At 46.9% G+C, this 22804-nt stretch overlaps 1 protein-coding gene and 1 pseudogene across 2 annotated transcripts in view; one reads left to right on the top strand and one right to left on the bottom strand.

The window, feature by feature from the left end:
- Positions 1–22804, top strand: part of SLC9D1 (solute carrier family 9 member D1) — a 48344-nt gene that overhangs the window by 7856 nt on the left and 17684 nt on the right. The window contains exons 4-9 of one of the 2 annotated variants that reach the window (XM_036071407.2): positions 1152–1331; positions 2835–3026; positions 3905–4033; positions 7509–7601; positions 11876–12062; positions 19722–19839. In XM_036071407.2, the coding sequence (XP_035927300.1) occupies positions 1152–1331; positions 2835–3026; positions 3905–4033; positions 7509–7601; positions 11876–12062; positions 19722–19839 (899 nt within the window). Of the gene's footprint in view, positions 1–1151; positions 1332–2834; positions 3027–3904; positions 4034–7508; positions 7602–11875; positions 12063–19718; positions 19840–22804 lie in introns of both variants that reach the window. The other variant, XM_036071406.2, reaches the window with a different exon arrangement.
- Positions 16756–17530, bottom strand: LOC118522395 (centrin-2 pseudogene; annotated as a pseudogene).

The raw sequence follows: 22804 nt of genomic DNA, 5'->3' as shown, positions 1-22804 counted from the left end.
CGTTAAGTCAGGGGCCATTGGTATATGAAATATTTCATCTTCTTAGAAAGGTTATGGTATTATCACACAGTTTAAAAAGTAGAGAGGGTACAGACTTATTAAACTTTCTTTACCAAAGTATGGTGTATTTGGTAGAAACACGGTATGGAGTAGATGGCTGAGTCAGGGTTTTCGGCCACCTTGATTCAGTAGCATGTCTGTTTAGTGTGTGTGATTGTATGTTGGAAATAGACCTTGATGCTCTCATCTGAACAGATGTTACTGCCTTACCAGATCCTTTGGACAGCTGAGACATTAAAACTCCTTGGTTTTAAAGATAGGCGCATAGTGGTATTGATTTGAGTGGTTTTACTATAAAATAGAGAACTAACGTGAGTTTGAGCGATATTGACCCAACTACACACATGCTTTCTACACATGGTTTGTGCCCCACATCTGAGACAGTCCAGATATTGGTAGCTGTGTGTGTGTGTGTGTTAGAGTTGTTGGATGATGTTGAGTTAGGGTCTGTCAAACAGCCATGCTTGTCCTTGGCACTGTCCTGCTGCTTCCCTGTTCCAGCTGTGCCCCACCCCTTTAAAGTATGACTACGTATCTTAATAGTAAGGATGCTGATCTGATTGATAGCTTGAGCTTAAATATGATTGTCTAAAATACCTGTATTGTTGGTACCATCCATCAGTTTCCCAAGTAATGCTGTCAGTTTCTTCTGGAACAATTTCTCCTTTGTAACTTGGAATTTTTGTGTATCCTGCTCAGAAATTTTTAGCTCAATGATCAAGTATCACAGGTGTTTTTAGAGTACAGCTGAACGTCCATACGTAGTAGGCATGGTGTCTGGACTATAATCTGTTCAGTGAGTGGTTTTGTATGAATAGGTGACCTTCAGAATTTACTGACAGTCATATATCACGTTTGTTGATGTGTACATACAAATAGCTTTCCCTAAACATTTTGCTAAGCTCCATTATGCTTGAGTGATCTAGGATACTTGACCTTCTGTCGTTGACCCGAGCCAGATTTACATGATTATGAACATATTTGACAACGAGAGCATGTTCGTTGGTGTGGCCGGGCCAGGCACCTGAAGGAAGTCCTAGCCTGGCCCATTTCTTAATAAACCCCACATTTCATTTCTCACCAATGAACAGGAAGAGACAGAATATGTGGAACTTCTGGCAGCAGAAAAACATCAAGTTGAAGCTCTCAAAAATATGCAACATCAAAACAAAAGTTTATCCATACTTGATGAAATTCTTGAAGATGTGAGAAAGGCAGCCGATCGTCTAGAGGAAGAAATAGAAGAACATGCTTTTGACGACAATAAATCAGTAAGTAGCATTCCAGGACAATTTCCTCTTTGCTCGGGCTGCTTGCAGAGAGGATGTGTCATTGAATTTGTTGGCATGTCTGTTTCTAGTGTGGATTGAAAATGAAGACAGAACCAAAACACCTGTGTCTCAGAAAGTGCTCTGGTTTGGTTACGCCAAGGTACACTAGATGCCCTTTACTTTGCCGTATGTTTTTGTCACTGCCCCACCGGTGGCTCGTCTCTGTCCCACTTTTGCCTTCAGGGGGACTGGGACTCTGGTCTCAAGAAAGCTTGCCCTGGGACAGGCGGGTTTCAGTGCTGGTCTACCCAGGGGAGCCACAAAGTCCTTATAGGAATCATATCCTTGGCAGGCTTTCAGACCTCTCACTTGCTGTGACATGTTCAGGATTCTCTGGGGAAAATGAGATCAATGCCAAAAATTGATAGTGAGTCCTAAAAAGAACTCAGAAAAGCATGCAGTAATAAAAGCAAATGGGAACACAGCTTGGGGCGCATGAGCGCCAAGCAGGCTGCTCTCTGACGTCGTGGACCCTGGCAGGGGAGGAGGACGCGTGAGTGTCTTTTTGAAAGAATGTGCCCTTTATGCACTGCTCACCGAGCACTTCTGTGTCAGGCCATCGGGCTTTCCCTACCACGTGATCCTGGAGTTCACTTCTGCCCCCGGCACCGTGGGGGTCAGTGCGGACCCTGCAGACAAGGGCGCAGCCCAACACGGCCCTCCATTTCAGATGCCAGTCACGGGTTCCAAGTTTTCACCTTGGAGGATCCCACACCCCCCTCCTCGGGCTCTCAGAACACAAGGAGACAGTTTATTTGCTAGGTTACCAGGACATTGTGACGGATACAGCTCAGAAACAGCCAGCTGGAAGAGGGGTGAAAGCGTGTGGCCACAGCATCCCTGCTCTCGGGCCTGTTTCCTTCCCTCCCAGCTGAACACCTCCATGTGCTGAGCAACCTGGAAGCTCTCCGAACCCCATACTTCAAGGGTTTAATGGAAGCTGCCTTGTGTAGGCTGGTGACGAACTCAGCCTCTAGCCCCCCTCCTCCTGGAGGTCACATGGTCGGTTCCTTGGGTGGCCAGCCCCGTCCCGTGGGTAGCCAGTGGCTTTCTAAAAATCCCCTCACTGCTGTGAACTCAGGTGAAGTTGCAAAGGGCTCATAAGGTGCTCCTTACACATAGGAAATTACACGGCTTGTGGGAGCTGTCAGCCAGGAAGGGGGGTGAAGACCAAATATGTATTTCTTGTTACAGCTTGTACCCTGAGTCCAGTAGAGCAGGTGTTTGGAAATAATAGAAACCCTAAACACTTCCACCCTTAAATCACTTTTTTATTTGAAACAATTTTCCTAATTGATGTTAATGAGCATTTATCGATCTTTTATCTCATATGACAGAATACTAGAAACATTCCCGTCACTTCTCTATAGAATTTATGCTCTAAAAATTGAACTTGAGAACGTCTCCTTGTTTTTAATTACACAATATTGGTTCTTCTTACAGGTGAAAGGGGTCAATTTTGAGGCAGTTCTCAGAGTAGAAGAAGAAGAGGCCAATTCCAAGCAAAACCTTACAAAGCGGGAAGTGGAAGATGATTTGGGTCTTAGCATGCTCATCGATTCCCAGAACAACCGGTACATCTTGACCAAGCCTAGAGATGCCACGATTCCACGCGCAGATCACCACTTCCTAAAGGTGGTCTGTCTTTCTGCTCAGCTCTCAAAATCCCCACTCCCTCTTTCCCATTTCCTTGTATACATGTGAAGTGAGATCGAGCTTTACTTCCTGAGCATCATAATAGGGTGCACGACCTTCCTCCTAACAGAGATTCTACCAGTGTTCTGTGACTTGAAACATTTTCTCCTGATCTTTAATTTTTTCCCAAAAGAATAAGGGAATAAGGCATTTTAATATTTAAAATGAGTATTAATTTTGCTTGTGAGAATTTGGAAGTCTTTTTGAAGTCGGGAGCTACTCTTACAGGCTCAGGCTCTGTCACTGAAATGGAACATCGGGTGAGGCAGAGAGGCTTTGGCTCAGGAGTCGTGTGTGGCTCTGTGTAGCCGTGGGTGCGGGATGAGACGCGGCTCCTCCAGAGGTGACTGGGGTTCCAGGCTGAGCTAGACGCACATCTGTGCCCTCTGAGGAAGCCAGTCTAGTAAAGATTTGTAGTTGACAGTGTTATGGGTGGAGATCACGGCTTGGGTTGGGACCAGAGTGGGCAGCAGGTACGGGAGTGACCCGGGCAGCCTGCTCAGGGAAGGCTAGCGGGGTCGAGACACACTGTCAGGTCTCTAGCCTAGTCCTGGAAGCCGGAATCTGTGCTTTTCTTAAAAGAGGATGGCAGCACAGGCTGGGAGGAAGGAGTGCTGGGAGCGGCTGACTCCTGTGCCGAGAAACTCAGACCAGGAAGGTCAGTCCCGGTACTGCCTGCCTTCATTATGACCAGAATGGAAACTGGGAGGGGCCGGGGCTGTACAACATCTGCTTTCTCTGCTAACCAGCCCTGTCTCCTTGTCTTGCCAACTATTATCTTGAGTGTTTGTGTCTCTCTTTTGTTTATTCTGCTCCAGGACATTGTCACCATAGGAATGCTGTCTTTACCTTGTGGCTGGCTGTGCACAACAATAGGGTTGCCTACGATGTTTGGTTATATCATCTGTGGTGTGCTTCTGGGGCCTTCAGGACTAAACAGTATTAAGGTAAGAGCGAAATTTAACCGTTCTAGTATCTGTTTAACAGAATACTAAAGAAACACCAAGACTAAAGAGTTTTGAAGTTTGAACTTGAGTTAAGGTAAGTTTCTTACAAACCATATCAAAGAAGATGCCCTATAAAGTTTCATAAGAAGTTTCTAAACCATAAGGAAGTAATTTTGTTCATTAGTGAATGGATGACTTGACTAGAGAAAAAATCCTGTTCATGTCTTTAAATTTTATTAGTTTTAGAAATTCTTTTTCCAGTAATAGGATGAACTATATTATTCAGACACTGAAAGCAACTCAAAATGCTGGATTCAATGTATAATCTAAAAATTTGTAACATATTTTAAAGCTGGTAAAGTAGTGAGGAATTATGAAGCCTAAATGTGGGGTATTGTGAAAACCCCAGGAGACAGTGAGTGCTGAGGCTGCTGTTACTAGAGGCTGTTTGCTGGACAGATTGAAGTGAGCTTCGTCCTGTGTCGATGGCACTTTTTGGCAGTAAGGAAGGATTCCCAAGCTTTTGTGGGCTCCAAAATGTGTCGTCTAAATACACACAATTCAGACAAAATGAAAAGAGAATGCCAAGAATGAGCATCATGAGTCCCACACAGAAGGAGTAGTACAGGGCGGTGAGAAACAAGCAGCAGAGTCCTCAGACTGTCCCTGGCCTTCCTAGCTGGGTAGAAGAGGGGCAGGCAGACAGGGAGAGGTGTGGGCGCTCCGCTTGCAGCCTCGCCCATACAGCTAACTGAGACGCCTTGCCAGGCAGAAGGATGGCTGCAGCTTCTCCAGACCGGGTCACAGAAGAGGGTGTGAAAAAAGTTCTCATCCCGAAGCAATCTTAACAGCGGGTCTGATTGGCTGAGGGGGCGGGGAAGGTTGTGCTCGGGCTCAAAGCCCAGGACCTTCATGGCAGGTGCTCTTGTGGGCTGGGCTCAACTTGGCAGGGTGACCTCTGGGAAGAATGGTTTTGGTTTTTGTTTTTGTTTTTAAAGATTTATTTATTAGAGAGAGAGGGCACCGCAGAGGGAGAGAAGCTGACTCCTCGCTGAGCGCAGAGCCCGATCTCTGAGATCATGACCTAAGCCTGAGATCATGACCTGAGCCAAAACCATGAGTTGGACACTCAACCGACCGAGCCACCCAGGCACCCCTGGGAAGAATGGTTTTAATGCAATTTTCTGAATAGATAATCTCCATGTGATTGAGAACAAAATGGCGTGGGTAAAAAAAATAATTTTTAAGTTGTAGATGAAAAATCTCTTCTTGCCCTTGTTCCATCCCTCCCTTTCCAGAGTATTTACAAATGATAGCAAATACAAATGTATTTTCCTCTTTTATTTTTTTATTCACAGCAAGACTGCTTATAAGAATTAAGGCTGGGGACGCCTGGGTGGCTCAGTCGTTAAGCGTCTGCCTTCGGCTCAGGTCATGATTCCAGGGTCCTGGGATCGAGCCCCACGTTGGGCTCCCTGCTTGGCGGGAAGCCTGCTTCTCCCTCCCCCACTCCCCCTGCTTGTGTTCCCTCTCTCACTGTCTCTCTCTCTGTCAAATAAATAAATAAAATCTTTAAAAAAAAAAAATTAAGGCTGAATAGGGGCGCCTGGGTGGCTCAGTCGTTAAGTGTCTGCCTTCAGCTCAGGTCATGATCCCAGGATCCTGGGATCAAGTCCCACATCGGGCTCCCTGCTCAGCGGGAAGCCTGCTTCTCCCTCTCCCACTCCCCTTGCTTGTGTTCCCTCTCTCGCTGTCTCTCTTTCTGTCAAATAAATAAATAAGATCTTTAAAAAAAAAAGAAGGCTGAATAATAATAAGTAAAGGTTGAGTAAGGTAATAAATACAATTGGAAGCTACAAATATTACAATTCCTAACAAACCTGCTATACCTTGGAAAATAATGTAATTATGGTAGACCAAGGTGAAAACCCTAGGGCACACCAGCCAGAAGTGGGAGGTGGTTCACGGAGGAAGTGTGATGGTGCCAAATATTTATCTTTTCCTAGTAGGAAGTTGATAGGCTTGTGTTCATTAAGTTGAGAACAGGTTTAAGCATGTTACTTTGAAGTCATAGGTTACAGCTTCGTTTTAAAAAGGGAAGAGAAGGGGCGCCTGGGTGGCTCAGTTGGTTAAGCAACTGCCTTCGGCTCAGGTCATGATCCTGGAGTCCCGGGATCGAGTCCCGCATCCGGATCCCTGCTCGGCAGGGAGTCTGCTTCTCCCTCTGACCCTCCTCCCCCTCATGCTCTCTGTCTCTCATTCTCTCTCTCTCAAATAAATAAATAAAATCTTTAAAAATAAATAAATAAAAAGGGAAGAGAAGTAAAAGCAGCGAGGAAACGTAAAAGCAGTGAGGAAACGTAAAAGCCAGGAGACAAAGGAGTAAGAGCAGAAATGCGTTGTCACAGTGAGTAGAAGTGGAATAAACTTACCTGTTGAAACATACAGGTTTGGGCGCCTGGGTGGCTCAGTTGGTTAAGCGACTGCCTTCGGCTCAGGTCATGATCCTGGAGTCCCTGGATCGAGTCCCACGTTGGGCTCCCTGCTCGGCAGGGAGTCTGCTTCTCCCTCTGACCCTCCCGACCTTCCCCCCTCTCATGTGCTCTCTCTCTCTCATTCTCTCTCTCAAATAAATAAAATCTTAAAAAAAAAAAAAAGATACAGGTTTGCAGATGGAGTCAGGAAAAATGTACAATAAGCAAGATTCAGTGAAAATGAGATGGGTAAGAAAGGTTGAAGCGAATGGAGGGAGATGGCAGTGAAGAAGAGGGCAGGGCCCATCCTGTCGGCGGCTGGCAGGCTGCGTGCATGTCCCTGTGCAGCAGGTCAGGGCGGGCGTGGACACGTGGAGGCCTGTGCTTTACTTTCAGACGTTCAGTTCATGGCTGCACTGGAAACCACAGTGTAAATAACGTAGGTGGTACCAAATAGAACAGCGTGGAAAGCATTCTCTATTATCGCATGATGGCAGAGGAAGTAAACAGCAAACGAAGAACCAGAACAAACAGGGAACACAAGAACACAGTGTCTCAAAACCTGTGGGATGTGGCCAGCTGTGGCTCCCAGGGGAAAGTGGGTACACGTAGTCGTGCGCAGACCCTCGGGAGAGTGGGCCCTCGGGGTTCAGACGCCCCACTCAGGTTCGGTGCCGCGCCATCCTCCAGAGAAAGTGAAGGCAGGCAGAAATGAAGAGAGTAGCGGCAGCTGCTGAAACTGAAAACAGGTGACTTCATGAGCTAGTTCTTAGGAAAAAAGACCCAGAGTCCTTCAGCTAATCAAGAAAAAGGAAAAGAACAGTACAATCAGGAAGTTCAAGTTATCTCAGATACAGAGGACATTCAAAGAGTTAAAAAAAAAAAAACACTGTGCTTTTTTGGGGTGGTCCCACTGAATATGTTAGTATAAGATTGTTCTATGAAGTATACTTCAGAGGGGAAATACATTAAATTGTGTGGTTTTCCAATTGTGTTTGCAGTCTGTTGTGCAGGTGGAGACCTTGGGAGAGGTCGGTGTGTTCTTTACTCTGTTCCTCGTTGGCCTGGAGTTCTCCCCAGAAAGGCTGAGAAAGGTAAGGCCTTCACCAAGCGGTGTTGTTGCCCCCAATTTATCATCGTATGGATTCAGTTTGTTTACTTTCAGTGTGTGTCCATGATTGGACTATCAAATTAAACATTTTAGAATAGGTTCTAGTTTGATATTATTTTTGGAACGTAAATTCTGAAAGATAAAAAATGCTGGAAACGGTGAAAATTCAATGCATAAATAAAATGAGCTTTCATGTGGCTGATTTCCAAAAAGGGTCTGAGAAGTGACGTGTTTGAGGTTTCATAATGAGGTCCCTCCAAGAAGGTCCAACACTGCTCGAGGCTGAACTGTCACAAGGATCAGATGTTCAGTGCGTTACCCTGGAAAAAGGTCTTTAATTCCTAAACGAGTGGCAAACTGTGATTCTGTCGTTCTGTCCCTGTAAAGTGCCAGTCCCTGGAAGGCCGGTCGCAGTTGGGACCGCGCGTGCAGAAACGGTGAAATCCAGGAAGCGCGCTCGCTCTGAGCGCTGAGGGCCGGAGCGGAGAGCGAGGGAGTCGGAAGGGAGCTAATGAGAAACGCCTCCCTCACAGAGGAGGAAAGCAGCCAGGGGACAGAAGGGCAGGGCGGGCGACCGCAGTGCCCCAGGCCCCCAGGCCCCCAGGCCCGGCCGCGCAGGCCGCTTGGGCAGCAGAGCAGCCCGGCAGGGTGACTGACGAGCTTAACCTGCCGGTGCGAATGCCAGCTCTCAGTCCAAGGGAAAGACTGCAGCACAAGTTTTTGAAAAAAATGAACCCACAAGAGGTGTTCACTCCGCATCATGGCGTTTCTATGACAGACGAGGAGCAGCCGGGTGCGGTGGTCGTGCTGCGGCGTGGTGCTGGGAGAGGCGTCGAGAGCTGTGCGGTGACAAAGAAAAGTGCATTGGAGTGTCAGCCTTGGTTCATCCTGTTCCTCTCTGACCTCTCGTTTCTTTGCTGTTTCTTTCTGGGGAAAGCTCCATTTGTCCATCTGCTGATCACTGTCACTTCCTTTAACGTGCTTCTCAAGATACGCCTTCTCATTCTGAATCACTTTAGTGTTTCCTCCAGGTATTTCATACCCTTCTGTGTGCTTCTGGCTTAACCCCCGTACGTGACTTCTCAGATCCAGAGTTGAAAGGACACTGCCCCGCTCCTCTGTTCACCGTGCTGAAGGGGCCTGGCGGGGACCGGCAGGGTCTGCAAGGAGCCAGGGGCCCGTGGGCAGGAAGGTCCTCCTCGAGGCTGTCCCCACTTCGTGCTCAGCGCGGGCTCCTCCGGGGTCTCGTGTGTGTTTAGTTGAGTGCAGTTGACAGCAAACAGCTCAGTTCCCTTGTGGTTTGGGACAGAGAGGGGCAGAGTTCTGGCTGTGCATCGACTGGCCAGACGGTCTCAATGGAGTGCCTCACGCCTTGGACATCAGTGTCATCTACACAGGGGATTGAAAGATTAAAGTTTGTTCTGGCTCTGCATTTTCATAATTTCTGTTTTTCACCACGGTAGTATTCATGTTAAGTGAGAATATTATTTAGCAGCACGTGAACATAGTTTTAAACAGTATGAAACCGCACGCCCTTGTCAGCATGGTGCTGCTTTTGGAGTGTTCTGGGCTTTCCACTGGCAGCCGTTTACCTCTGCGCGGGGCCGTGCACCCGCAGGAGGGTGAACGTGTGTGCACGGTTCGGTTTCAGGTCGTGTGAGGTGGTCTGAGAAGTGGGAGGACGCTTGAACGGGGGCCCGGCCCCTATGTAGTGACCTTGTCTCAGTTGAGCCGGGACCGCTCTGGCATGGATCCTCGCTTGTCAGCCCCCCGTGGCGGGCTTGCAGATTCATCTCTGCCTAGTAAGCGGCACTACCAAGTGACACGTTGTTTTCCTTTCCTGTTCCCCAGCGTAAGTCTCGGGCTCAGCTCCAGAGCCAGCTGGAAGTAGCCAGCATGGTCTCGGGTCAGCCGTGTGCCCCGTCCTGGTGGGAAACCACTCGGTCGGGTTTGAAGTAGTAATTGCTGGAAGGCCCCCTTAGGTCTCCTGTGAAATCACCGGAAGGTCTGATTGGAAGCTCTTGCAAGCACTGAGGTCTGGGAACTTCTTAGCTGTTGGCGCTGAGGAAAGCTGAGTCTTCCTCCCCTGACTGCACGTCCCACTGAGTGGCTGTGTCCCTGCCTGGCTGTGTTGTTTCCCTTCCCCCCGCGGGCTCGGCTTTCCTCGTGACACCTCCCAGGTCTGTCTGTGTGGGAGCTGTGTCTTCTCCCTTTGCTCCTCCTTCGTTCCCTCAGTCCCCTTGCTGCGGACGCTGGTGGCTGCGGAATGGGAGGTGGTGGGCAGAGCTGTGTGATCCTGCCTCGTGGGGCTTCCACCCTGGGATTTCAGGAGGACGTGTAGGGTTGTGAACAGAAGCCCTGGGACAGAGACGCGAAAATGGAGCTGGAAAGGGCCTGCCCTGACCTGGCTCGGGGAGTTACCTGGGGCCCTTGCTGAGTCAGGCTCTGATATGCGTGGCCCGAGGGCCTGTGTTTCTGGGAGTGCAGGGTGGTCCAGACGCTCTGCGTGGCCCACATTTCCCACCATCGTCCCCTCCACGCTGTGCTTCTTGGGCTGACAGATACCCATCCTCCTCATCAAAGTGTGGTAGCGACCTCAGAAATCATTAGCCTGGCCTTTGTCTACAGATGGAGGAAGCAGAGTAGAGAGACCATTACCTGCCCAAGGTGCACAGCCAGCCAGCCAGTGACAGGGTCAGGCCTGAGCTCCGAGCTCCGGACTCCCTTGCGGGCAGGAATGCCCCAGCTGCTTACAGGAGGGGCTACCTAAAACTTGGAAATCTTGGGGCGCCTGGGTGGCTCAGTCGGTGAAGCGTCTGCCTTCAGCTCAGGTCATGATCAGGTCCTGGGATTGAGTCCCGCATCGGGCTCCCTGCTCAGTAGGGAGTCTGCTTCTCCCCTTCTTTCCTGCTCATGCTCTCTCTCACTATCTCTGTCTCTCTCAAATAAATAAATAAAACATTAAAAAAAAAAAATTGGAAATCTTAAAATCCAGCATGCCGCCTCCCCAGGAGCTGTGGCTAGCTCTGCAGGTGCTCCCGGGCCCTCCCACCAGTCCTGGCTGTGACAGGAAGGAGGAGAGCTGTTGGAGGCTATTAGCCATGACGGCCATCACCACTGCCAGGGCAGGAAGTAAGGAGTGTGGAATCCGGACCTTGGCTTCTCTGGAAGGAGCACCGGGGCCTGGGTTGGCCAGAGCCGAGTGGCAGAGAACAGACCGCTCTGCCCTCAGGGCTGAGCCCCCAGTTCTGTTGCCTCTGTGAGTCTCCCGCCATTTGGCTTGGGACTTGGCTGTGTTGGGAGGCTCTTGTAATTCACTTCGGGAAGTTGGAAGCTTCTGTGGTGGACACGCAGCCTGGCAGCCAGTTATGGCTGTGGGGCGGTCCACGGTAGGAATCAGAACCCAGCCTTAGGAAGAGCCTCCCGGCTGCCCTGATTCCCAAAGACAGTGCTGTGATTTTGAGGGAAGGGTAGCTTTTCACCAAGAGGCAGAGCAGGGGAGGAAAAGGCCACATCCTTCGGAGCACCGAAAGGTGAATGGTGTGTTAACACGCCGACGAGGCTGGCCAGCCTGTGGGGCCTTGAGCGTAGTTGGCCTCAGAGCCTCTGCGCTGAGCCCCTCCTGCCCCCACTCTGGGCCCCCCCACGTTCTTGCCAGAGGGCTTGGGGGCGGGAGCTGGTTTTGCCTGAGAGGGTGTGGGGCGAGAAGAAAAGAACAGGTGCTTTCCAGTAGGATAGGATGAGTGTCAGGATGATTTCTTTTGTCAGTATATACCATTCCTGTTTGTATGAATGTCAGATAGTCTTTATTACCGTGTCTCCTCAACACAGCTGAAAACCCTGGAGAGTTAGCATCCAACCTGATTTCCTCCACATTTTCCATCACGTCTAACACAGCGGTAAGAAACACTGAGGTGCCTCATGGTATTTGATTACTGAGCCTTGCTGGCTTCCATGGGACCACGTGCTTTCATCTGGGGAAGTCCGCCGTGGAGACGTGCTGTGAGGATTAGGTTATATGTGCACGGACATGTGCACACGGAGAGAGGCGTGCGTTCAGTCCCTGTGACAACACTGAGCACTCCGGAAGCCGACAGGAGTGGTCACTGTTTTTACTGTGTTCAGATCACGGCTTCGGGTATCGTGCTGATGGGGTGTTTACGGCAGAGCGCCCTCCTGAGAGATGGAGGCCCGTGAGCGCAGTGTGTGCTCTGCGTGTCGTCACTAATGTGTGTAAACGAATGTGTTCTTTTGAAGGTGTGGAAGATAGCCTTACAAGGACCGTGTTATATGACGCTGTTAATGATCGCATTTGGCTTGTTATGGGGACACCTTTTACAGATCAGACCCACTCAGAGCGTCTTTATTTCTACTTGCTTGTCCTTATCGAGCACACCCTTGGTGTCCAGATTCCTCGTGGGCAGTGCCCGGGGTGAAAAAGAAGGTAGGTGGTGATGTGCTGTAAGTATGTGTTGAAGTATTAGGTGTGTCATTGACTTGAATTCACTCCGAAGGGCTTCTGGAAAAATTACAACTCTGCCTCCGTCCTTGGAGCCCGCTTAGCAGTCACGGTGTTCAGCTTTTCCAAATCTCCACTGGACTAAGAAAGTGGTGTTTACATGCTTGTTAATTTAGGATAGTTTGAGGACCACGTTCAAAAGAGATGAATCCATGTTGGAAAATGGAAATTGGTGGTTTAGGAGGTGAGCGTGCCGCACCCGAGTCAGCGCTGCGCTCACGTGAGGTCGCCGAGTGCGTCCGACCTGCGGCCTGAAACAGAACGGCGCCAACTCTGGCCGGGGCTGGAGACTCACATACTCCTGTAACGTACGGTAATCGAAGGCATCTTCAGCCCTTGGGCACCACCAGCTTCAGCTCTGTGCGTGAGACTCTGGCCTCTGATCGTTACTGGGTGTGTTGAAGCCCGACTGCGTCAGAAGCTCAGGGGAGGACATTCCAGGCTGTCTCACGGGGCACAGCCGCGCTTCGACCACCTGCCATTTTTTACATCATGTGAACTCATTATGGTGATGTTCACTGCTTTGTTTTTATTTTGTAAAAGGAAAAAACAGGGTTGAAATGTTGTAGTAACTTCACACTGATATTTGCCTGCACCAATACAGCAATGAGAGGGACACATGAAAAGGGAAAACCAGAGCCCTGGGGCAGGCCTCTCTGGTAAGACCCGCCTTGCTGTACACGGGCCTGATGGTGGCTGTGGGCTCCTGGCGTCCCCGGCGGCCACACGCAGCACAGCAGTGCCTGGCGCCGCGCATTCTGCACCAGAGGCTGAGGAACATCATAAACAATCTGGTGTCTTCTGCTGACTCGTGGGCCATGGACGCGGCCTCCTGGATTGGAACTGGACTACCTGGTTGTCTCGTCTGTGGGGGTCCCAGGGTCCCCGTGGCCCGGTGATTAAGACCACCGCTCACGAGACCCAAGTGACAGGAGGTGAAGGGGGCAGCCTCAGCGAAGTAGGAGAATGAAAACAACAACTTCCATAAGGACCCACACACTGGGTGCCAGTGTGCATGAGGACGTCGCTGGCTGGGTGAGACCCGTAACAAACCCGATGTCAGGATGTGGAAAAGTCTCATAACCCCGTAAGATGAGCATGCTGGAGGCACTCAGACATAAGTGAAGGAATCGCGCCTATTCAATTCGAGTAGGCACAAAGATAGAATACAGTATACACAGAAGGTGTAGGAAAGAATGCCAAGAGACGGGGAGACGAGCTAGAGGCTCAGTGTATATTCGGTAGAAGCCCTGGAAGAATAGAGGGCAGAAAACAGCTGGTAACGTTCAGACCTGGAGAAAGATGTGAGCCTTTAGCTTGAACGCACCACTCCAGAACCGAGCAGGAAACAGGGAAATGAATGTACCCTAGGCATGTCCCAGTACAAGGACAAAGGGGAGGGCTTGACACCCGTGCGAGGACACCGGTGATCCCACACCTCCACCGCGCTGGGTGCTGGACGCCCATCAGAGTTGTCACCGAGGAGCAGGTAGAAGGGAGGGCGTCGTGAGACAACGCAGGCTCGAGAGCATGGCTGCCCATCCAGCCCCGCACTGAGCACCGGAATGCAAGAAAGCAAAGGAGCTTGGACAGGCATGTTTCCAGGTTGGCAAATTTCATTAACCTCACACACAAGGGCCTCATGTAGTTTATGTATGGACTGTTAGGAGGAAGGCTTTTTCATTTTGTAGAAGGCCAGCCTGAAACTCTGAACTGTAGTAAGGTAGGAGTATTTACAGGGTTGTAGGTTTGGGAGGTGGGTGCACATACTGACAGACTTGGGCTTTGTAGAAATTTATAATTAAACTCTCAGGCTAAAATGTCGCACCTGCAGGACCGTTAGAAAATGTAATTTGGGGGGAAGAAAAGCTTTACTTTATGATGGCCACAAAAAATAATTTAGGAATAAATCTCTGAAAAGATAGGTGTAACCTTTGAGGACAAAAGTACACAATGTTATGGAAGAGAGAGCCCATGTTCATGATGAAAAGACTCAATACATAAAGACATTGTTTCTCCCAAATTTATAAATTCCCAGCTATCCCAGTAAAAAAATCTCGCAGGGTTTTTCATGAAACTTGGCAAACTGAGCCTGCGGTTTATTGAAGAGCAAAGGCCGAGAATAGCCGATGTCAACTTGACGTGAGGGGCTCGTGCGGCAGATGGCGAAGCCCTGAGGTCCTACCCTGTGCTCGGCAGCTCGGCTGTCCAGGCCGGATGGGGGAGGAGGGGGCAGGGCAGCCAGGTGCGCACAGGCACGGGAGCCTGGGGGCTGCTGGGGGTGGGAGTTAGTTGCCCATGCAGACGAATAAAATCAGAGTCCTCCCTTGAGCCACACACACAAACCAGCTCAATGTGGGTTAAACACCTCAATGTGAAGGGCAGAACTTCAGAGCCTGCTGGAGAGAAATATGGGAAATACCCTGTGACCTTAGGGTAGAGAGAATCGCTGAACTCGAGATGCAGAATCCAAAAGAAAAAAATATTGACAAACCTGAACACATTGAACCTTGTAAAACTTCTATTAAAAAGGCATTTTTTAGGGCACCTGGGTGGCTCAGTCGGTTAAGCGTCTGCCTTTGGCTCAGGTCATGATCCCAGGGTCCTGGGATTGAGCCCCGCATCAGGCTCCCTGCTTGGTGGGGAGTCTGCTTCTCCCTCTCCCTCTCTCCCTCTGTGTGCCTACTCTCTCTCTCTCTTAAATAAATAAGTAAAATCTTAAAAAAAAAAAAGCGTTTTTTTAGAAGCTGCAGATTAGGAGAAGACATTTGCTATGTATATAAGAGGTGCAAGGAGGAGATACTTCGAACGCATCAAGAACTTTAACAACAATCAAAACAAAAGGAAACCCAGTTGGAAAATAGGCAAAACGTCCTGGTGGAGAACTCAGGGAAGAGAAGATGTGCGTGATGAGTAACCGTGAAGAAGGGCTCAGCAGTGGTTAGGGGAAGGCAGGTGCGGGCTGCCCGTCACATGTGCTGGCCTGGAGTCTCCTTCGCGTGCCTGTGTTGGCAGGACTGTGGACTCTCACGTGCTGTCAGTGGGAGTGGGGGCTGGGTCAGTCACTTTGGGGAACACTGCCACAAGCAGACTTTCCATTTCTAGAGACACGTCCTAGAAAGCTCTTCAAATGTGAAAGAATATTCAAAACAATTATTTTTTTTAAGATTTTACTTGAGCGAGAGAGAGCACAAGCAGGGGGAGGGGCAGAGGGAGAAGCAGACTGCTTGCTGAGTGGGGAGCCCCATCAGGACGCGGACTCAATCCCAAGACCCTTGGGATCATAACCTGAGCCAAAGGAAGATGCTTAACCGACTGAGCCACCCAGGCGCCCCAAAACAATTATTTTTGATAGCAAAAAATTTTAAGTAATCTGAGTCTTTAGTAATACAACGAGCAGTTAAATTATGGTGTTTTCATACCTACTGGAGTGCTACAGATGTAAAAATGAATTAATCATTATGCCGTGAAGAAGAAATACAAAATACAGAAGACGTCTCGTCCGATATAATTTATGGAAAGTTTGAAATTGTGCAAAGCTGTGTCCTCAAAGCTGCACCCCGAGAGCAGAAGCAGTGCATGCCCGAGGGTGCCGCCCTGCCTCTTCACACGTGGCTGTGGTGGTGCCCAGATCCTCCTTTTTCCTTCTCAAGATTTCAAGCTAGTACATTGGATAGTGGGACCCAGACGCCCAAGGGGTCAGTAGGTCACTCCAGCCTCCCCTGCCCGTGCTCAGAACCCACAGAACGACGAAGGGCCAGGCAGCCAGAGGTCATGGTAGCAGCTTGATTGTGATGAAAGGTGATACAAGGTGTGGTGGTGGTGGCTCTTGGGCCCTGTTCCCAGAATGAGACTTGCTATCAGCCACATGCTGCGTGGACCCGCAGAGTCCTCCTCTGGAAAGCCCGCAAGAGGCCCCCATACTGTGACCTCGCCGTCCCCTTGCCCAGGTGGACCACGTCCGTCTGTGGGAGTAGTATGGGCAGGGTAGGGCATGCGGCCAGGGTGGAGGCCGGGAGTGGTGATAAAGGGGAATCTCCTCGTGAAAACACAAGGAAGGGAAGGGGGTGTTCCCAGTAGATGTGCTAGAACGTTCATCATAGCATGCTTGGAGTAGTGCCCATCAATTGGGGAATGGGTAAGTTGCTGTATTCTGTAGCAGTTTTAAAAAGAGATCTTTATGCATCAGCAATGGATAATTTTCAGACATAATGGTGAGCAAAAACAAAAAGCAAGTTGCAGAAATATTGACTATATTATATAAAGTTTATAATTACAAAATAATAAACTCAGTGTTGTTCCCAAATGCATAGATGTTATTATGTTAAAGCAGAAAAACCCTCAAGGGAATAATCAGCATGAAAACTAAGGTGGTGATTGGGGGTGTGGCAGGAGGGGTCCAGCTGCGGGTGGGGGGCTTACTGTTAGTACCCGTAGTGTCTCCAGGGTCTTATTACTTCTTTTTTTTTTTTTTTTAAATAAGAAAAGCTTTATTTTTAAGACAAAACAAACAGCACAAACACATCCAAATGCACATGAGTAAGTTCATGGGTTTTATAAAAGAGAAAGCGGCACTCAGGTGTCAGTTACAACTAGAAACATCGAGGAGATGCCCCTGCTTCTGGTGGCGTGGATACAACATGTGCTTGTCTAAGAAGTCGTTCTGGGGTGGCATCAGTGTGGAAATGCATGACAAGAGTGAGGTGATACAAGACAAATGCAGGTGGGTGAAAGCTTTAAGACCCTTTTCACCACCCTAATGTGCTTTTGTTTTGCTCTGGGGAATTGAAGCAATCAGCAGGTCACCTTACAAAGAACTTAAATGTCAAAGAACACTTTCAAATACCTAGAAGAGATTCAAGATTGTTACTAAAGTTATACAGGGAGGTCAGTAGGAGAAAACAGTTTAGGTTCTCAAAACCCAGGTTTCACACAATATGAAAAGAAGAGACTGATTTTAGTAAAGGCTGGTCTTTTTCATGTTGCACAGGAACTGCTGCTCATTGACTTCATCTCCATTTCAGTCAACCTCATCGATCATTTCCTGTAGCTCCTCATCAGTGAGGTTCTCACCCAACTCCTTGTCACTAAAGTTCATTTTTCCTGTCCCTTCCTTATCGATTTCACTTATCATTTTCTTGATCTCTTCTTTCTTGGGTTGAAAGCCCAGTGCCCTCATTGCCACCTTAAGTTCCTTAACATCTATGGTCACAGTTCCATCAGCATCAAAGAGATCAAAAACTTCCCGGATTTCCTGTTCCTGCTCTTCAGTAAGCTCTGGTTAGGACTCATTCTTTTTCGCTGGGCAAATGATGCCATGCTTGCCTTCTTTAAGTTAGAGGCCATTGCCGATGGACTCTGCTGCCCATTGTTACGGCAACCAACGTACATACTGTCTCCAGGGTCTTATTACTTCTTGTCAAAAATCTGAACCCAGGGGCACCTGGGTGGCTCAGTTGGTTAAACGACTGCCTTCGGCTCAGGTCATGATCCCAGGGTCCTGGGATCGAGCCCCGCATCGGGCTCCCTGCTCTGCGGGAAGCCTGCTTCTCCCTTTCCCACTCTCCCTGCTTGTGTTCCCTTTCTCACTGTCTCTCTCTCTCTGTCAAATAAATAAATAAAATATTTAAAAAAAAATCTGAACCCAGTGTCTCCAAAGTTTACAGTTTAGCAAAGCACGGTAATGGGTATGTGGTTATTCATCATATTCTTTATTTTCCTTACATTTAAAGTATTTAATAAAAGGGATAGAAAAGAGGAAAGAAATAAATGCTATAGTAGTGATAAGCACAAAAATTAAACTTAGTGCAAAATACAGTTTTACTGAAAGTGGTATCTTTAATTTTTAATAGTTAAGTCTGAGTAATTACTTTCACCTGGGTCTCGACTGTACCGCTTACCTTTCCCATCAGTCACTACGGTGGGTGCGCGTCTCTCCCACGTCTTTCCCTTCCGGCTCAGTGAGCTGCTTCTCTGCAGGGGCTTCCTGAGAACCTGTTCCCTGTTGCCTGCCCCCTGGTGGCAGATAGTTCATGCTCGCTGAATTAAGACCTTGGACTGTGAACAAAGAACAGAATTTAAAAAAACATTTAGAAGATGCTGGCAGTGTATCGTCAAATGCCATTTCTAAAAAGTAAGGTGTGACTGGAGATTTTGTATTTCCTCAAAGTCAAGAAGAAGCACCCTCCTGGGCACAGGGCTGAACTACCTTAATCTTGTGTGAGGACTTGGGGAGGAAGACGGCCGTGTCATTGCGAGCACGGGACCTAGCAGATTTCCCAAGGTCAAGAGAGTCAGGGGTCATGAACCCGCGGAGGTGTTTGTTGAAAGTGTCCCACGCCTCCATTATTTGTTGTGAGGGAAGGATTCCTGCCTACTAAGATGCCCAACCCCCAAGGACGCAGTAACAACCTGATGGGATTATCCGTTCAGAATGGTGTAAGAACTAAGGCAAGATACTCTGTTCACCAAAAATTTAACTGCGTGGAAAATAAAAGAAGCCTCCTGGAAGGATCAAGTGTGACTTTTGCTCTGGTGATAAGGGATTTTTATTTTATTTGGTTTGTTCATTCTTTTTCTTTTCCATAAGGTTACGCCTATTAGATTGGCCTTTAAATATCTGTTCTTACGAGTAGCTTTTTTTTTTGTTTAAGGAAAAAAAAAGCTTATTTTACGGGGTTGGGGGTGAGGAACATGACAATTAAGTGTTTAGAAACACCTTTGAAAGTTTGGTCCAGGGGCACCTGGGTGGCCAGCCAGTTAATTGTCTTCCTTTGGCTCAGGTCATGATCTCAGGGTCCTGGGATCGAGCCCCGCTTTGGGCTTCCTTGCCCAGCGGGGAGCATGCTTCTCCCTCTGCCTCTGCCGCTCCCCCCTACTTGTGCTTTTTCCCTCACTCTCTCTCTCTCAAATTAAACAAATAAAATCTTAAAAAAAAAAAAAAGTTCGGTCCAAAGCCAGAACTGCTGGTTGGAAATGGAGATGTCGGAGGCCCACGTGACGCATTGAGTTGGGGAAAATGGTCTCCGTGTTCTGTTGTCTTTGTGGAGGAGTGGCGGCGTCCCTTCAGGCAGCCCTGGGTACTACCTTTCTGTTCGTCCACCTGGTGAGCCCGTGTTTCTCTAGCAGATCTGTGTTTGTCTCAGGGACAGATGCTCAGTGTAGCGGTGATAGTGGGCTGGAGGTGCGACCAGAAGGGGGCGAGGCCAGGTCTCCCGAATAGCTTAGCGGAGCCATAAAGGCTGGACATGAAGGCTGCTTCCTATGTTCTGGGGACGCAGAGTGAAATTGGCTGTCCAGGCCCGTCATAGTCACGTCCCAAGCCTTCTTTTTATGATGGCATTTTTTCTGTAATTATATAAGTAAACGATAGTAGAAATGAAATAAACGAGATTTTCTTTACAAAAAGTTATTTAATGTTTAAGATGTTTCAGTGTTTGCTCTCAGAGATTTTAAAGTCTATACTCTGTTAAAGTATCAAAATTACTTGAATTATTTTGGAAATGTGCGCAACGATTGTATTTTGACTTGGGACACTTTAAATTATTATAAACCTGTGCTACTGACAGGTTTTTCCTCCAGCAGGTGACATCGACTACAGCGCGGTGCTGCTTGGGATGCTCGTCGTGCAGGACGTGCAGCTGGGCTTGTTCATAGCTGGCATGCCCACCCTTATCCAAGCTGCAGCAGGTGCCTACTCCAGGTCAGTGTGCCACGTGGCTTCATCGCACAGTCTGGGCTTCTAGTTTCCCATCATCTGTTTATAAAAATGCTATTTAATGCCTCTTTCTGAAGAGATGTTCAGAGCCTGTGTGGCGCAGACTGAGAGCTTAGACTCTGGAGTGTAGCTGCCCGGGCTCCAGCTCCGTCAACCTTGGGCAAGCTATTTAACCTCACTCTTCCTCAGTTTTGTCATCTAGAAAGTGAGGGTGAGGTCACTCCCTAACAGAGTAGTTAGGATTAAATGGGTTACAATATAAAAGTGCTTAGAACAGTGCCTGGAACATGGGGTGTGTGTGTGTGTGACCATGTGTGTGATTGCGTGTGCGCATGTATGTGATTGTGCACGTGCGTGAGCATGCATGCACGCCATCATTGTGGGGATCTATCATTGTTAGTATTGTGTGCGTGATTGCGTGTGTGCATGTATGTGATTGTGCGTGTGCATGAGCGTGCATGCTCACCATCATTGTGGGGATTTATCATTGTCAGTGTCTCCACCGTTACCATTTCACCTGATCCTTCTTTCCCTTCTTCCAATAAAATAATACCAAAACCTGAACTGCACTTGCTTAGGTTCATGTGCAGAGAGAAGTCAAATTGAAAAGTGGAAAAATAAATGTATCCAGAAAGTCATAGGTTACATGGTGTATAGAACCTATTACAAGAACACCAGCCAGAAAATAAATCACTTGGAAAATGTAAGGAGCCTCATAAAATTTAAAGGTAAATTACACATGGGTTAGGACTATAAGCTTGAGTTTGTTTTAAGCAAATATACTATGTGCATATAAATATTGGGCTTTGAGTGTTTCCAGATGCTACATTTATTTATTTCATGTCTCGCAGTGATGATACCGTAGGTCACAAGTTAATAGACTTTTTTGAAATTTCTTTTGGAACCACCTTGAAATGCCGAGATCTGTCATTTAATTTATTTGTTCCTTTCTAATCTATATGCCTTTTATTTCTTCTTACCTTGCTTCACTGGCTAGCATTTCCAGTACTTTGTTGAGTAACATGAGAGTGGATGTTCCTGCCTTTTTCCTCATTTTAGAGGGAAGGCATCCACTCTTTCGCCATCAAATGTGATGTTCACTGTGGGGTTTTTTGTAGATGTTCTTTATCAATTTAAGGAATTCCCTTCTGAGTTTGCTCAGAGTTTTTATTGTTAGTGCATGGTGGATTTTGTCAAAAGCTTTTTCCACGTCTGTTGATACGATTGTATGATTTTTCTTCTTTAGCCAGTTGATACAGTGGATTACATCGAAAGTCAAACCAGCCTTGAATACCTAGAATGAATCCCACCTTGCAGGGGTTGTGGTATATAATTCTTTTTATACATTTTATACAATTAGCTAATATTTTGTTGAGAATTTTTATGTCTGAGTTCACGATAGGTATTGATGTGTAGCTTTCTTTTATGGTAATTTCCTTTTCTGGTTTTTATTTGGATAATTCGAGGTTCATAACATGATTTGGGACATGTTCCTTCTCTCTCTGTTTTCTGGAAAACATTGTATAAAACTGTTAATTCTTCCTTAAATATTTGGTAGAATTCTCTAGTGAAACCACCTGGGTCTTGAGATTTCTTTTGGGAGATTTTTCTTAAATTACAAATTCAATTTGCTTAGTGGTTAATAAGGCTATTCAAATTATCTACTACATTTTGTTGAGTTGTGGTAGCTTGGTTTTTCAGAGTTGGTCCATTCCATTTCATTTGTTAAATTTATATGTGTAGAATTGTTTATAATGTTCCTTTATCATCCTTTTGATGTCTGCAGGATCTGTTTTGCTCCTCATGTTGGTAACTTGCATCTTCTCTCTCTTTTTCTTTGTCAGTCTTTCTAGAGGTTTGGCAATTTTATTAATTGCTTCAAATTACCACCTCTTTGTTTTATTAGTTTTTCTCTTTGTTTTTCTGTTTTTAATTTCATTGGCTTCTACCCTTTTCCCCCCCTATTCTTTTCCCTTCCTCCTTTCCTTTTTTCCCCCTTAGCTTTGAGTTTATTTTGCTCTTATATTTTTCTAGGTTCTTGTGCTGTGAATGTAGATTATTGATTTGAAACCTTTTTTCTTTTCTACTGTACTTAGCGCTACAAATTTTCCTTGCAACACTCTTAGCTGCATTTCTTTTATTGTGATACATTGTATTTTTATCTTCATTCAGCTCAGTTAATGTAAAACATTTCCTTTGATGCTTCCTCTTTGACCCATGGATTATTTAGAAATCTGTTGCTTAATTTCCAAGTGTTTATGGAGATTTTCCTGTTGTCTTTTATCTTACTGATTTCTAGTTTGATTCCACTGTGGTCACAAAACAAACACACTTTGTATGATTTTAAATCTTTTAAATTTGTTGAGGTTTGTCTTGTGGCCTCAGATATGGTCTGTGATAAGTGCTCCCAAGTCACTTGAAAACAAAATGTGTATTCTGATGTTGAGTGGAGTTTTTTTTTTTTGTCAAATCCTGTTTGTTCGCTGCATTGTTCAGTTTTTCTCAATTCTTGCTGTGGTTCCAACAATTGTTGAGGAAGGTGGTTATTAACATCCCCAATTATAATTGTTTATTTGTCTATCTCTTCTTCTAGCTCTATCAGCTTTTGCTTTATGTATTTTGGGGCTGTTTTGTTTGGTGCATACATTTTGTCTTCCGGGTAGATAGATCTTGTTATCTTATGTAGTATTTCTTTTATTTCTAGTGATTTTCCTTATTTTAAAATTCACTTTATCTGATATTAATATAGCCAGTCCTGCTTGTTCTTTATTAATGTCTACAGTGGTCTGTCTTTTCCATCTTCTTACTGTCAGTCTGTTTATGCCATTGTATTTGAAATGAGTTTCATATAGACAAGGTATTGCTAATGATGTTTTTTTAATCCACTCTGTCTTAATTAGTGTTGAAACCATTTGCATTTAAGGTAAATATTGATGTTAGGACTTAAGTC

Source organism: Halichoerus grypus, chromosome 4 (genome assembly GCF_964656455.1).
Source record: "Halichoerus grypus chromosome 4, mHalGry1.hap1.1, whole genome shotgun sequence".
Taxonomy (NCBI): domain Eukaryota; kingdom Metazoa; phylum Chordata; class Mammalia; order Carnivora; family Phocidae; genus Halichoerus; species Halichoerus grypus.
Note: the sequence above shows the minus strand (reverse complement) of the source record. Positions and strands in the feature narration are given on the sequence as shown.